Source organism: Manacus candei, unplaced genomic scaffold (assembly GCF_025592945.1).
Source record: "Manacus candei isolate 608988 ecotype Guabito, Panama unplaced genomic scaffold, ASM2559294v1 h1tg000024l, whole genome shotgun sequence".
Taxonomy (NCBI): domain Eukaryota; kingdom Metazoa; phylum Chordata; class Aves; order Passeriformes; family Pipridae; genus Manacus; species Manacus candei.
In genome coordinates, this window is record NW_026138072.1 from 2,479,365 (window position 1) to 2,492,138 (window position 12,774).

Consider the following 12,774-nt stretch of genomic DNA (forward strand, 5'->3'; position numbering starts at 1 on the left):
ATTACAGACTTAAACTGATACACAATACAAACTTTCTAATTAATATCTCACATGTGCTAATTAACCATCCTAATAGAAGATAAATGAGTGAAAACATCAGAATTCTTTTGTTGTCCCCGCTGCCTTAATATCTATCAGCATACAGCAATATGTATGCAAATCTTTCATTCTGAAGGGATTAACCTCAGTTTATCTGAGGATCATTTTCCGTGGTTGGTCAGAACACTCTCTGCTTGAAGTACTAAAGCTCATATTAGTTCTTCATTATTTTCTTTCAACCAAGATGTCTGAAGAAAGGCTTTCTAACAAATGTGCCACTAAAGTCTCTAGATGATTCTCCACGTTTATATTCCATTCCAAAACTTTGCTTTCTTTCCCCCCTCCTTTTTTTCCCCCTTCCCCTTGTTCCTTGCTAAACTGTTGAAAAGTCTTCCAAAAGCTTAGATTCTCTGCAACAAAGATAATGGCAATTTCAAAACCATCACTGAATACATGTGCCATCCTCCTTTTGCACTGTGCTTTGAAAGTAATAGTTTAAAAAACAGTTTGCTCTTTTAGATTTTTGTTTTGTCTGCATTATGCCACCAATTCATAACATGGTGATTACTAAATAAGTGTAAGGACTTATCTTCCAGCTCACATGTATTATCTGAGCTTCAAAGGGCTTCACTAAGAAAATGCTACTGTAATGCTGATAATTTTGTAAAACCCATAAAAAGTTTAACAGTTCTTGTGCCTTATTTTCATAAGAAACAACTATTAATAAGTGAAAAAAGCCTTCATTAATAACAACAATAAAAAATACCAAAATAAAGACCATGTAACTGTTATTCTAAGGAAATTTTTCTTTTTGTTCCTATAAGACTGGTTTTATTTTTTTTTAATCAAGGTTAAGGTTGGTATTTTTATCAATCAAAAAAAAGTCTATTTTGTCTCTTTCATGGCTGTCAACTTCAAAGAAATTCACAATAAATTTACAAATGGGTCTTTAATACTGAGTACTTGAAGAGCCAGAGGAGGAGATAATGCAAATGGGACAGAAGTAGAAAACTAATTTCTGTTAATATTTGGCCCCTCATTTCCTAAGAACACAAATTTGCAGAGCTTCAGTGTGACCTTTCTGTCAAGGGAAATCCATGAGGGTTGCTTTCTTTTTTTTTTTCCAGTTACTTCTTAGAATAACATTTTTTTTTATTAAGAGATGTAAGTTTAACTAGCAAAAGTAGAATCATTTACTAAGACATTATACCTGAAGAAAAATTAGCCCAATTGCTAGTATGTGAAGATATACTGCTATTTTCTAGTAACCACAGTCGTGTTTGGTCAAGGGTTGGATTTGATGATTTTGGAGGTCTTTTCCAACCCAATTGATTCTATGATTTTATGATTCTAGAACACGGAATTTTGATTCAACTTCAGTGAGAGCCTGAGCAATAACTAAGACACATTTGAAAGCTGGATCTTTTGCTCACACTTTTAAAAATAAGAATCTGTCTAAAGAATCTGGCATATGCTAACAATTATGTTGTTAAAAAGAATGTATTTTTGTATCTGCTAGCTATCACTACAATGACAAATATTTCATAAAAATTATATTACATACCCTCACAAACATATTTGGATGATGTAAAACATTTTACATCGTAAGTTATAAACTGAATTTCACTTAATGATTTATCTGGAAAATTTCAAGCGTGGAGAAAAGCTACATTTTACTAAATCTTATAAACATGAGGTTTTGGTTCCATACTGATTGTAAAGCTCAGATCATGTGACAACTGAAATAATATGTGCTCTTACCTAATCCAGTTTGCTTGACTTTGGGGAAAAATACTAATATTAAGTCCAGGTGTGCTTACTCCCTTATAAGAAGTCTCCAGGCCATTATTACTGAAGTTCAGAAAACTGTGATTCATCATATGCAAGTATTATTCTACAAAAGTCATGAGGAAAAGTATTGTGGACTTTTTTGCATGAACTTGGCCCAAAAGCTGATCTAGGCCTGGATCAGTCCAGAAATTACAAAAATTATTTTTCTGTAACTGAATTCATGATGGCAAGCATTTAGTGTAATTATGTTATCAGTAAGCACTTTCACAGGCTATCCTTTTTTTTACTGCTACAGACCACTGTATAGTCTGGTGTGTGTTTTTCAAATCAAATTTAAAAAAAAATCAAGTCAGAACAGAAAAAAAGGACAACTATACTGACCTATGCTCATGAACTGTAATTTTTAATGACCCTAAAACCTGAAAATGGTAGAAGGTATAAAATACAACATTAAATATTTCTTTCTTGCTAGTTCTCCCTTCATAGTCAAAAATGGAAACTGTTCGGAATGACAAATAAAAAATGTCCATACACAGAACCTGGTGGACATAAAAATGGTTCTCATTTGCATCTACATTTTCCTTTGGTAAGCTTCAGGTTTCATATGCCAAAAAAAAAAAAAAAAAAGAACTTCACAATCTTAAACTGTGGCCTAACCTTTACCATGTACATAGATATCTGAAGTCTAGGAGGGACATAATGTCTTATAAAATGATTTTAGAATGCAGCTTTTCTGCTCAGAGCCTAAAGTCTATTTCCTGCTCACCAACCATCTTCCAGAGAAAAAGTAAAAATCTTATTACTCTAATCATGTATCAGGTCTGATTCCAGTGATTGCACAGATATGCAAGTACTACAGAACACCAATCTTTAACAACTGTAATAGAAAATAGATGGTTATATTTTGAACACTATGTAAGTACTCAGTATGCAGTCAGAGAGCTTCCTAGCTGTCAGTGACATCTGTCTCACTTGTAACAGCAGTATTCTGCTTGCATGACCAACTGTTCTCTAAAGACTGTTTCTACAGCTGCCTACCAGCCGATAAAGTGTACACTTGTATTATGGAGCCTATCTTTCCTGCACTTGTAATTTTTCACAGATATGGCTGGGTGGGCCTCTGTTTGTCTTCAACTCGTTATTTAAAAATGTGACTACTATCACCTTGATTGTGTGGCAGGCAGACCACTCCAGAAAGGGCAATCATAAATTTGGGGTAAGCAATACAAACCAAAAGTAAGTCACTGTGAATAACCAAAGGCACTAGTATCCTCTGAAAAGTAATTAAGAGGGCATTTTCTTGCTGTTTCTTTTCTACTTCCTAAAAGTTAGTTGTATTTTAGGCAGGAAGTGTCACAATCTTTTGCAGAGTGTGCCAAAGGAAAGGTCTGTGCATTAAGTCTTCATGATGGACACTACAATGTCAAATGTAGAAGGAGCATCTTGGATAACCTTATCTTTGAAAAATGAGGAGATACGGGAATCTCTAACAACAGTATGAAATAATAATCTATGGCATAATCTTGATATATGATATTGCTTTCTTCTTCAGCTTACTCCTGTAACTTACTTACAATCCACTCTGCTAGAGAAGGAAGCAATGTTCACAGAGTTTCCAGTCAGAATTAGAAGTAAGGACAGTCTTGCACAGACTAACATGGCTTTGCACATTATCTGCTTTTCTTTTTATTATTTTTGTGCTTGTGTAAAACACGACAGCTTGCAACCCGAGCCTAGGCCGCAAGAAATATTGCAGCAGTGTTCCTCCTTTCATGTAATTGTCTCTCTTGTGGCTTCTAGACACATTCAAGCTCATATGGCCTACAGCACAGCTTGCTCTCAGGTACCATTCAACAGGCTGTGAGGATGCAGACAGGCTTTGATATAGCTGATCTGAACTGCAATAATTACCAATGCCAGAATGTGAGATGCAAATCAGCTGATACTGGTTTCAATTATACACAGTGACCAGCGAATGTATATTGCATAAATTTGTCGTTTGCTCAAAACATGTAAAACATATTTAGAAGTGTTGCACTGACATAGATTTAATCTAATTTGACTGCTCACTGGAAACACTCTAGCAAAGGCAAATGAACTATCTCTAGGGCTAACAAAAAGATAATCTCAGAGGCATTAAGAAGTCTCCTCTATTAACATTAGAGCTATTTAGAATAGATTGGATCCATCCCTAGCGTGCTTTAATATTCTTGACTTTGTGGTAGATTTAGAAAGTTGTTATTTTTGCAGTTTACATCCCTCCCTTGAAGTGGAGGAGTACCTGTAAAAACGTCCAAAAAGATGAGAGACAGGTTAATAAGAGCCATTTGTGACTTTTAATGGCTATTTAGTCATTCACATGTAGTGAGCACTTGTAAACTGATACAGCAGGGATGAAAACATGGTATGAAGTCCTCCTTATGTCTTCTGCTCACTCAAATTGCCTTGATTCCAAACAGAGGTGGGACGGACAGTAAAGCATCCATTTGCAGAGGCATCAGTGGGGATTGGCCTTTATGAGTAGCATATGAAGGAGCAGAGCTCCCTGTCTTCTCTCCATTCTCTACACCTGCTTTAGAGCCAGGTACAATCTATTCCTTTGCTCAATACAAATCCAGAAGACACCAAAACAGTGATGCCGTAACAAGCTAGGACAAAACAGCTTGAAGTAAGCCAGGAAGACAGGAGTAACTTTTTCTGCGAAGGACATTGGGTCCTTCATTTGTCTAAAGGAATCATATTTAAAGCTGGTGAAGTATGAGCTGCATGAGCAGACAATGAGTTGGACTGAAAACTTCACGAAGAGCTGGTGATCATTAGTGATGATCAGTGGCATGAAGGCCATTAAATAGCAGTAAACCTCAGGGGTCAATAGTGGGTCCAGTCGTGATTAACATCTTCATTAATGATCTGGATGATGGGGCAGAGTGTACCCTCAAAAAGTTTGCTGATGACACAAAAATGGGAGGAGAGATTGATGCACCACGGGGTCATGCTGCCATTCAGAGGGACCTCAAAGGGCTAGAGTAATGGACTGATGGAAACTTTACAAAGTTCAACAAGTGCAAAGCCCTGCACCAGGACCATCCCCATGCACCAATATATGATGGAGGGCACCCAGCTGGAAAGCCACTTTGCAGGAAAGGACCCACAGGTCCTAGAGGACCATGACCACATTGGTCCTAGGAGACCACAACTTCATCGAAGTTGAGCATGAGCCAGCAGTGTGCCATGGTGGCAAAGAAGCCAAATGTTATCCTGGGGTGCAGCAGGCGGAGTACTGACAGCAGGTTCAAGGAGATGATCCCCACCCTCTGCTCAGTGCTGCTGAGACATGTCTAGGTTCTGTGTCCAAGTCTGGACTCCTTAGTACAAGAGAGACATGGATGTGCTGGACAGAGGCTGGTCAAGGGTGATGAAGGTGATGAAGGGACCACAGCATCTCTCCAGTGGGGAATGGCTGAGAGAGCTGGGACTGTTCAGCCTAGAGAAGGCTCAGCTCAGGGGGGATCTTATCAATGTATACAAATATCTGAGGGGGCAGAGTAAAGAAGACAGAGCCAGGCTCTTCTCAGTGGTTCCCAGTGACAGCACCAGAGGCAATGGGCACAACCTGAGACATGGGAGGTTCCACCTGAAACATTTTTTCCCATGAGGGTGACTGAGCCCTGGCAAAAGTTGTCCATAGAAACTGTGGAGTCTGACTCCTTGGAGGTCTTAAAAGCCAACTGGATGTGGTCATAGGCAGCCAGCTCTAAGTGACCCTGCTTGAGCAGAGGGCTGGACAAGAAGATAACCTCCAGAGATCCCTTCCAACCTCAACTATTATATGAATCTGTGCAAGAAATAAGTAGATTCTTTGGTCAGTTTATAATCTATCCCTATAAACCAGAAATGGAAAATACGCACTCTGGCAATTGGAAAGAAACACATGCTGAACTCAGCTGAAAAACTGGATAAAATTGAATATAAAAGCTAATGAAAGGTGAAGAAAATTATAGTGATATTCCTGTATACTCCAATATTTCTATAGCCAAATTAAAAGATTCTCAAACAAATGGGACAAGTAGTACTGGATTCCCCTAGTGACCTTCTACAATGGAGTGACATGGGAAGAGCAACTGATGTTACCCACCTGAATTTCTGTATGATCCCCCATAACTTTCTTATCTCTAAATTGGAGAGACATGTATTTGATCGATGGAGTCTTAGCAGTAGAAAGAACTCGCTTGACAGCTTCATCTGCAGTGAATGGTTCAATGACCAAACAGAAACCAGTAATGAGTGGTGTTCCTCAAGGGTAAGTACAGGGAGCAATATTAATTAATATCTTCATTAATGACATAGATAGTGGGAGTGCACCATCGACTTGCCTGCAGATGTTCTGGTTACAGGGGCCCAGACAAGTTTATCACTATGTGGGTATAACTAAAACTGTGTATTCTACACCCTCTATGTAATTTCTGATGGACTGTTAATAATGGATCACTTGCAGCAGCTGCCCAGGGCACACCTGACAGCTCAGGCTACAAGCTGGGTGTTAAAGAACTCTGCAAGGAGTGTTTCTTTGTCTTCACACTAATGACTCAACTGTGATAACTCCCTCTGGAGAGGCCTTAGCACCTTCACACTCAGCCTGAGGGGTCATCTCTGCTAATGGGCACTACTGGACTGGCATAATAGGCAGCTGTAAGGAGCTAGACCATCAGACTCCAAAAATATCCCATGACTCACAGAGTTAAATCACCCATTGTGAAACTCCCCCCGGGGGAGGTACTGGGCATTCCCACCTGAACCTGAGCATATATAATCTTGGGGGTTTGGGACTTCTAGTACCACTCATCAGATCCAGAGGAGGATCAGAACTCCAACAGGACTGCGACTGCCACTCTCAACAAGATTGTGATCATTACTTCAACAGAACTGTGACCATCATCTGGACCAAGAGGTTTCTCTTCCTTTTACTTCACACCCAGGGAGGCCATGTGGTGCTGAGCACAGGGGTTGACAAACACCATTCTGTTCTTATCCCACGGTGCGGGGTTATACATCTGTCTTTGTGGGTTAACACCAGTTTTATTCTGTATCACTGTATTTTTTTGTAATCTTTTTAGTAAATTGTAACTCTGACTTGTAATCTCTCTTGAGTTGTGTTAATTACTCCTGCTAGTTTACTTTTCAACCGGCACATCAAGCTGAGTGCAGCAGCTGATTCACATGATGGAAGAGATACTGCCAAGAGAGAGGGACCCTGACAGACTTGAGAAGCGGGTTCATGTGAACCTAGTGAAGTTCAACAATGCCAAGTGCAAGGCACTGAACAGGGTCAGGTCAACCCCCAAGACATGTACAGACAGGCAATGAATGGATTGAGAGCAGTTATCCAGAGAAGAAAGTGAGGGTACTGGTGAATGAAAAGCTGGACATGACCTGGCCCTGTGCACTCACAGCCTGGAAAGCCAACAGCATCCTGGGTTGCATCAAAAGCAGTGTGGGCAGCAGGTAGAGGGAGGGGATTCTGCCCCTCTACTTTGTTCTTGTAAGATCCCACCTGGAGTGCTGCATCCAGCTTTGGGGTCCCCAGAACAGCAAAGGAAATTGACCTGGTAAAGTGAGTCCAGAGGAGAGCTGGAGCACCCCTCCTGTGAAGAGGGGCTGAGAGACCTGGGGTTGTTCAGCCTGGAAAAGTGAAGGCTCTGGGAAGACCCAATAGCAGCCTTCCAGAATCTAAAGGGGACCTACAGGAAATACGGGGAGGGGCTTTTTACATGGGCCTGTAGTGATAGCACAAGGAGGAAAGGCTTTAAAGTGAAAGCGGGTAGGTTTAGATTAGATACTAAGAAGAAATGCTTTACTGTGAGGGTGAGTAGGCACTTGAACAAGTGGCCCAGAGAAGTTGTGATGCCCTAGGCTTGTTGGGGCTTTGAACAATCTGATTAATGAAAGATGTCCCTCACAATAGCAAAGGGTTTGGAACTACATGATCATTGAAGGTCCCTTCCAACCCAAGCCTTTTTAGGGTTCTGAGACGTAAACTTGATCTTTATATCCCATGCACATGAACTTCATGTAATTCTCCAAAGGATTTAAAAAAATAATCTCACTTATTTTTGTGGAAGTCTACGAAAAATGCCCTTTTACTATAAACTATTACTAACAGATTGCTATACCTAACATATGAAACATGTACATCTTACTTTTTTCTCTTTAATCTGTTACATTTAATATTTGTACCAAATACAAACCCACTACTATTCCACACATGTGTGTGTGTGTACTAGATTTTTATACTTACTACATAAATTTATTACATGTACAAAAGACTGAGGTTCTCTCTGCAGCTTATTTAATATATGTAAAGTTTGAAAAGAAAAAATAATTAACAGAAATAGCTTGGTGTATACAATGGAGTCTGGACAATGCTTATAAGTAATTCACATTTTTTAATATCCATATAACCAGGGTTTTACTGAAATTCAAGCAAAATTTGCTGGCCTTAGCCCTGTAAAGGGGTTGCACTGAACAGAAATCTGCTGTCAGAGTACATAGGAAATGGCCTGTTCTGCCACCAAGACAATTCTTGCACTGTACTTAACTCCTTTCCAACAGCCTTTATCATTTAGGGTAATTTCTTGTGAATCTTCAGACCTGAAACTTTGTATAATATAATATTTAAGTTCACCTTTTCATTTCAGGTAGAAATAATTTAAATGTATATTCATCATTAATGGAAAGAAGGATTCATGGCACAATTTGAGAATTTGGTATGAGTTCGACTTTTAATGTAAGCTTTTTAAAATTTGAAATCTTTAGCTAAATGTTTTCTTTAATATTGGTAGTGTGGGATCATTGTTCTTTTTAATATAAATCTATGCATATAAACTCATCCTTAAGTACACGTCTTAAAACTAGAACAGGAAAAGAAAATTTTGCTTGGCAACTGGACCGTTTCAGGAACAAGGAAATGAAATTATAGAAGTAAATGTTGAAAATTTGTTTTATAACACTTGTGAAATGCAGGCAATGGTTTTCCATAGAGACAGTTGAGGAGTATGTCTGTTGGGAGGGTTTTTAACTGCAGAAGTTAACATGCCTGGAAGTGAAAAATGTTAGGGAGCTGTACTGCTGTTCTTGATAATTTTCTGTTTTGGAATTTGCATGTTGAAATGTTTTGAATGTACAGCATTGGTGACCAGTGCCCCAGGTAGGTGCCTAAAGCACAATTTTCTTCACTTGAAGTCAAAACAAATAACTACTACTGCAAAATCTATATAAAAAGTAACATAGTAAATTACACTAGCTAAAGTGTAATAATAAAAATAATAATAAATATAAAATCTCTTCCGTGAATATTGTGTTTATCCCAACACATAGCTGAGGCAAACTGATTAAAACTCATCTTTTCTGGTCTCTCAAACTGCTCAGCTGGTACATGTTAGAGCCCACACTTCTAGCAATGGCGATTTGTTTTTTTTCTCAGCAGTTTATAAAATTATTTTTCAACTTTCCTGATTGCTGGGTACAAATGCTGTGATTGGAAAGTAGATAAATTTACATTACACAATGCAGATACCTAATTACTATCTTGGATTCAACTCAGCAAGGAAGATCTGTTTTTTCACGCCCCATGCTGACTTCTAGCTGCCTAACTTGAGGGACACTAAAGGTTTGTTCCGTCACTTCTACATATGAGATGAACATCATTATTCATAAAAGCTATGCTATTAAAACAGAAGGAACTACTCACATACATGCATTAAAAACATATGTGCAAGTCTTTGCAGGATTAAAAAAGGCAGGAAGCAACAGGTTGGGGCAACAGACATCAGATGGGTGGAAGGAAGAATAAAGTGATAGGAAGACATGGTTACATGGGCAGGCTGCATACACAAGTTTGAAGGCATTTGAAGGCCTGTTTTTAAAGTTTGACCTAGCTTTAGACAAACGTCTTGCTTGTCATGCAACAGCTGTTCTTGAAGCATCTGCAGTGCTGGTGCTCATGATCGATAACACACACTAAATTTAAAGTATGATGAGACCATTAACACATTATGGATAACATCATTGCTAATTTTTTACAGAACAGTGTTATGCATAGTTCATAGGTTGGTCAGATATGTATCATGGCTCACCAAGATACAGGGTACAACTTATGTAACTAGCAGGCTGATGATGTACCGAGGAACCAGAACAGAGCCTAAAATTCTGTTGTTCCTCATAAAAACAGTATATAGCTTAGTTAAGTCACTGGCAAGAGAAAAGGTGAGGAAAAAACCAGGAGAGTTTGCATGCGAATCTGTAATGAATGCAGAGTAATTATACGGGCAATATACTAACTCCTGTAAATGATGCCTTGCCAGTAACATTCAATTTTCACTCAGAGTTGCATTTTGAAGAAGTAGATTCCGGAACTCTGAAGAGAAAGGAACAAAATTTTACAGCTGTAAAATAGTCTTTTGTGTATAGGAAGAAAGCTAACACATTGACCTATTATTCCCCTGATTCTGAAGATTACTTAAAAAAAAAAATCTAAAACACTACATTAAAAATGCGTCTTGTGAAGATCTATCACTCTACGGAACAAACTGCACTAGAGTCACGTAAAAATGTCCTGCTCCTTTTGAAGAAAGGGAAACATGTTCTGCTAGCAAATACATTTACTTTCTACTAAACTGTGTCAAAGAGAATATTCATACTTGCAAAATAAACAGGCATATGGTTAAATCGGAATAATATTCAGAACACACTGATAATATATTTCAACATTTAACTTGCCATGAAAAATACTGAATATTTCACTATCAACTCAAAAGAAAAAGAAATTAAAAAAATTATAACAGTAGTTTAATTTCACAACAGTTCTCACTACCAAAATTTTTGTGAGCCTTTGTGAAACGAAGCTGGATTAATCGTTATGATTCCACTACTTTGTAAGGCTTTGTGACCCTCACCACAGCTCAGGAAAGCTGCCAGAAAGCTGACCCTAAAAATAGGAAGAAAGAAAATAACTCAAACCCTTTAAATATCAGCTAGTTATGCTTTTTGTTCAAGCAAGTCTCCAAATGATCAGGAATTGAGGCAGGATACTGTAGTGAACTGTTCATCTGACAGCTCCCAAATATGAGGTCTCACTCTTGTGAATATTCCACCATAAATTTAAAAATAACTCCCGAAGGATACAGAAAGGTACACTGATGCATATTCTGCCATGGGAAAGGCACATCACAGAGGAGCTAATTTTATCCTCTCTGACTGCAAACCTCATGTCTTCCAACAAATTGCTGAGGAGGTGGAGTTTCTCTGCATACTTTTCTCTCTGGCACAGTTCACAAATCTTCAGTTTATATTACCATTATACTATTTGTTCTTTTATGTGTCAGCAAACTCAGATACCTGGTACTTACATCAACACCCTGGAAACACAGTTTTTGTCTCAAGATAACAAGACTCTTGAAAAGGAGGCCTGTTTTTTCCTTTAACCTAACAATATAAAAATAATGGTCTTGATTTCATAGTGCCACCACAGAGCACAGACCAACTGAGAGTCAGCACTTCCCTGGGAAAAGACACCAAAGTCTATGAGACAGCAAGTTTAGTTTCAAGAGTATGGTGTTCCAACAGCTGAGCTCTAATTTATTTGATTTACGGAGGGAACGGAGGAGGTAGATATATTTTCAGTCATCCGGGAATTTTTTTCTTTTCACAGATGGAAGGATGAAAAGAAAAAAAAAGAAAAAAAAAACAACCCGGGGATGTATGTCATTGCAGTATTGATGCCCTACATAAAGTCCTCATTTTCTCAGGAGTGCTAATTTAGAGACCACATCATTTTGCCACTTCTTGCGGAGGGGGAACGCCAACGCCCCACTTCATAGCCAGCGAGCAGCCCCTCCAGGGACTTGCTCAGACAGAACAGATGGGGAACAAGCTCCTAGGTGAGACTGCAAGTCATGTCCCTGTGGGAGGACACGGACCCTCAACCGGCTTCGTCAGAGCAAACCTTGCTGCAGAAGCGCACCCCGAGGGTGCAACTCCCCGCAGGAGCAGCCCAGCAGCGGAGGGATGCCGCCCGAGGGCTGGCCAGCCCAGCTGTCTGGAGCTGGCAGGTGGCTCCCGGGGGTCTCCAGGGAAGGAGCCGTTCCGTCCCTACTCCCGCCACCTGATCACCTGCCTTGGCGGGGCTAAGAGTGGCGAGGAATCGTGAAAGCCCCTTACCTGTTGATTTTCAGGGCGAACGCCCTCCTGTCCGCGGCGGGTAACGTCGCCATACGGGCGAGTAGCCGCGCGTGTCGCCTGCCGATGAGGACCGAGACCAGCTGTACGCACGAAGGACGGCTTTATTTCATTTATTTATCTTTCTTAACTGCATGCTCCGGGCTAAAAACCGGACGATCTGCTGACAGTTATGGGTGTCAACTTCCGCATTTCACCTTCCTCACCGAAATTGGCTGGAGTGGGAGGGCTCTGCCCCAGCGCGTCTGCCCCGCCGCCAGCAGCGCCCACCCGGCATCCCGCGCACCCTGTGCCCCGGGGGCTCCTGCCGGCTGCCCACGGGCACTGGGAGGGAGCGGGAACGTCCCCTCCCTCTCTAACACAGGCGAACTTCGAACCGCCCGTGGGCATTTTGGAGGGAAGCAGCGAGGAAGGCAAGTGCTTAGGCACGGTCAGGAAGGGAAGGCGCCGTGTACTTCTGGACGCGCACAGCTGCGGGAATCCCTACGCATCCCACCAGCCCTTTTTCTTTTGGAAAACGCAGTGCGGGTGTCAGACACCTCGGCCTCCACCCCACCACACCCCCCACACATACACACACGCCCCCTCCGGAGGTCGAGCGCTGCTCTGCTGCGGCAGGTGGGGAAGCAGCGGACACCACCGGGCTCCAGACCGGCCCCGCGCCGCCCCCGGGCGCCGCCGATCCAGCCCGTCCTGCCAGGCGGAGCAGGC

The 12,774-nt window shown here is 40.7% G+C and overlaps 1 protein-coding gene across 3 annotated transcripts in view; it reads right to left on the reverse strand.

The window, feature by feature from the left end:
- Positions 1-12,298, reverse strand: part of DOCK8 (dedicator of cytokinesis 8) — an 89,051-nt gene extending 76,753 nt beyond the window's left edge. For all 3 annotated transcript variants that reach the window (XM_051788374.1, XM_051788371.1, XM_051788373.1), the window contains exon 1: positions 12,046-12,298. Coding sequence is in view for 1 of the 3 variants with exons in the window: in XM_051788371.1 (XP_051644331.1) it covers positions 12,046-12,098 (53 nt within the window). In the remaining 2 variants the exon portion in view is untranslated. The remainder of the gene's footprint in view (positions 1-12,045) is intronic.
- Between the last annotated feature and the right edge of the window lie 476 nt (positions 12,299-12,774).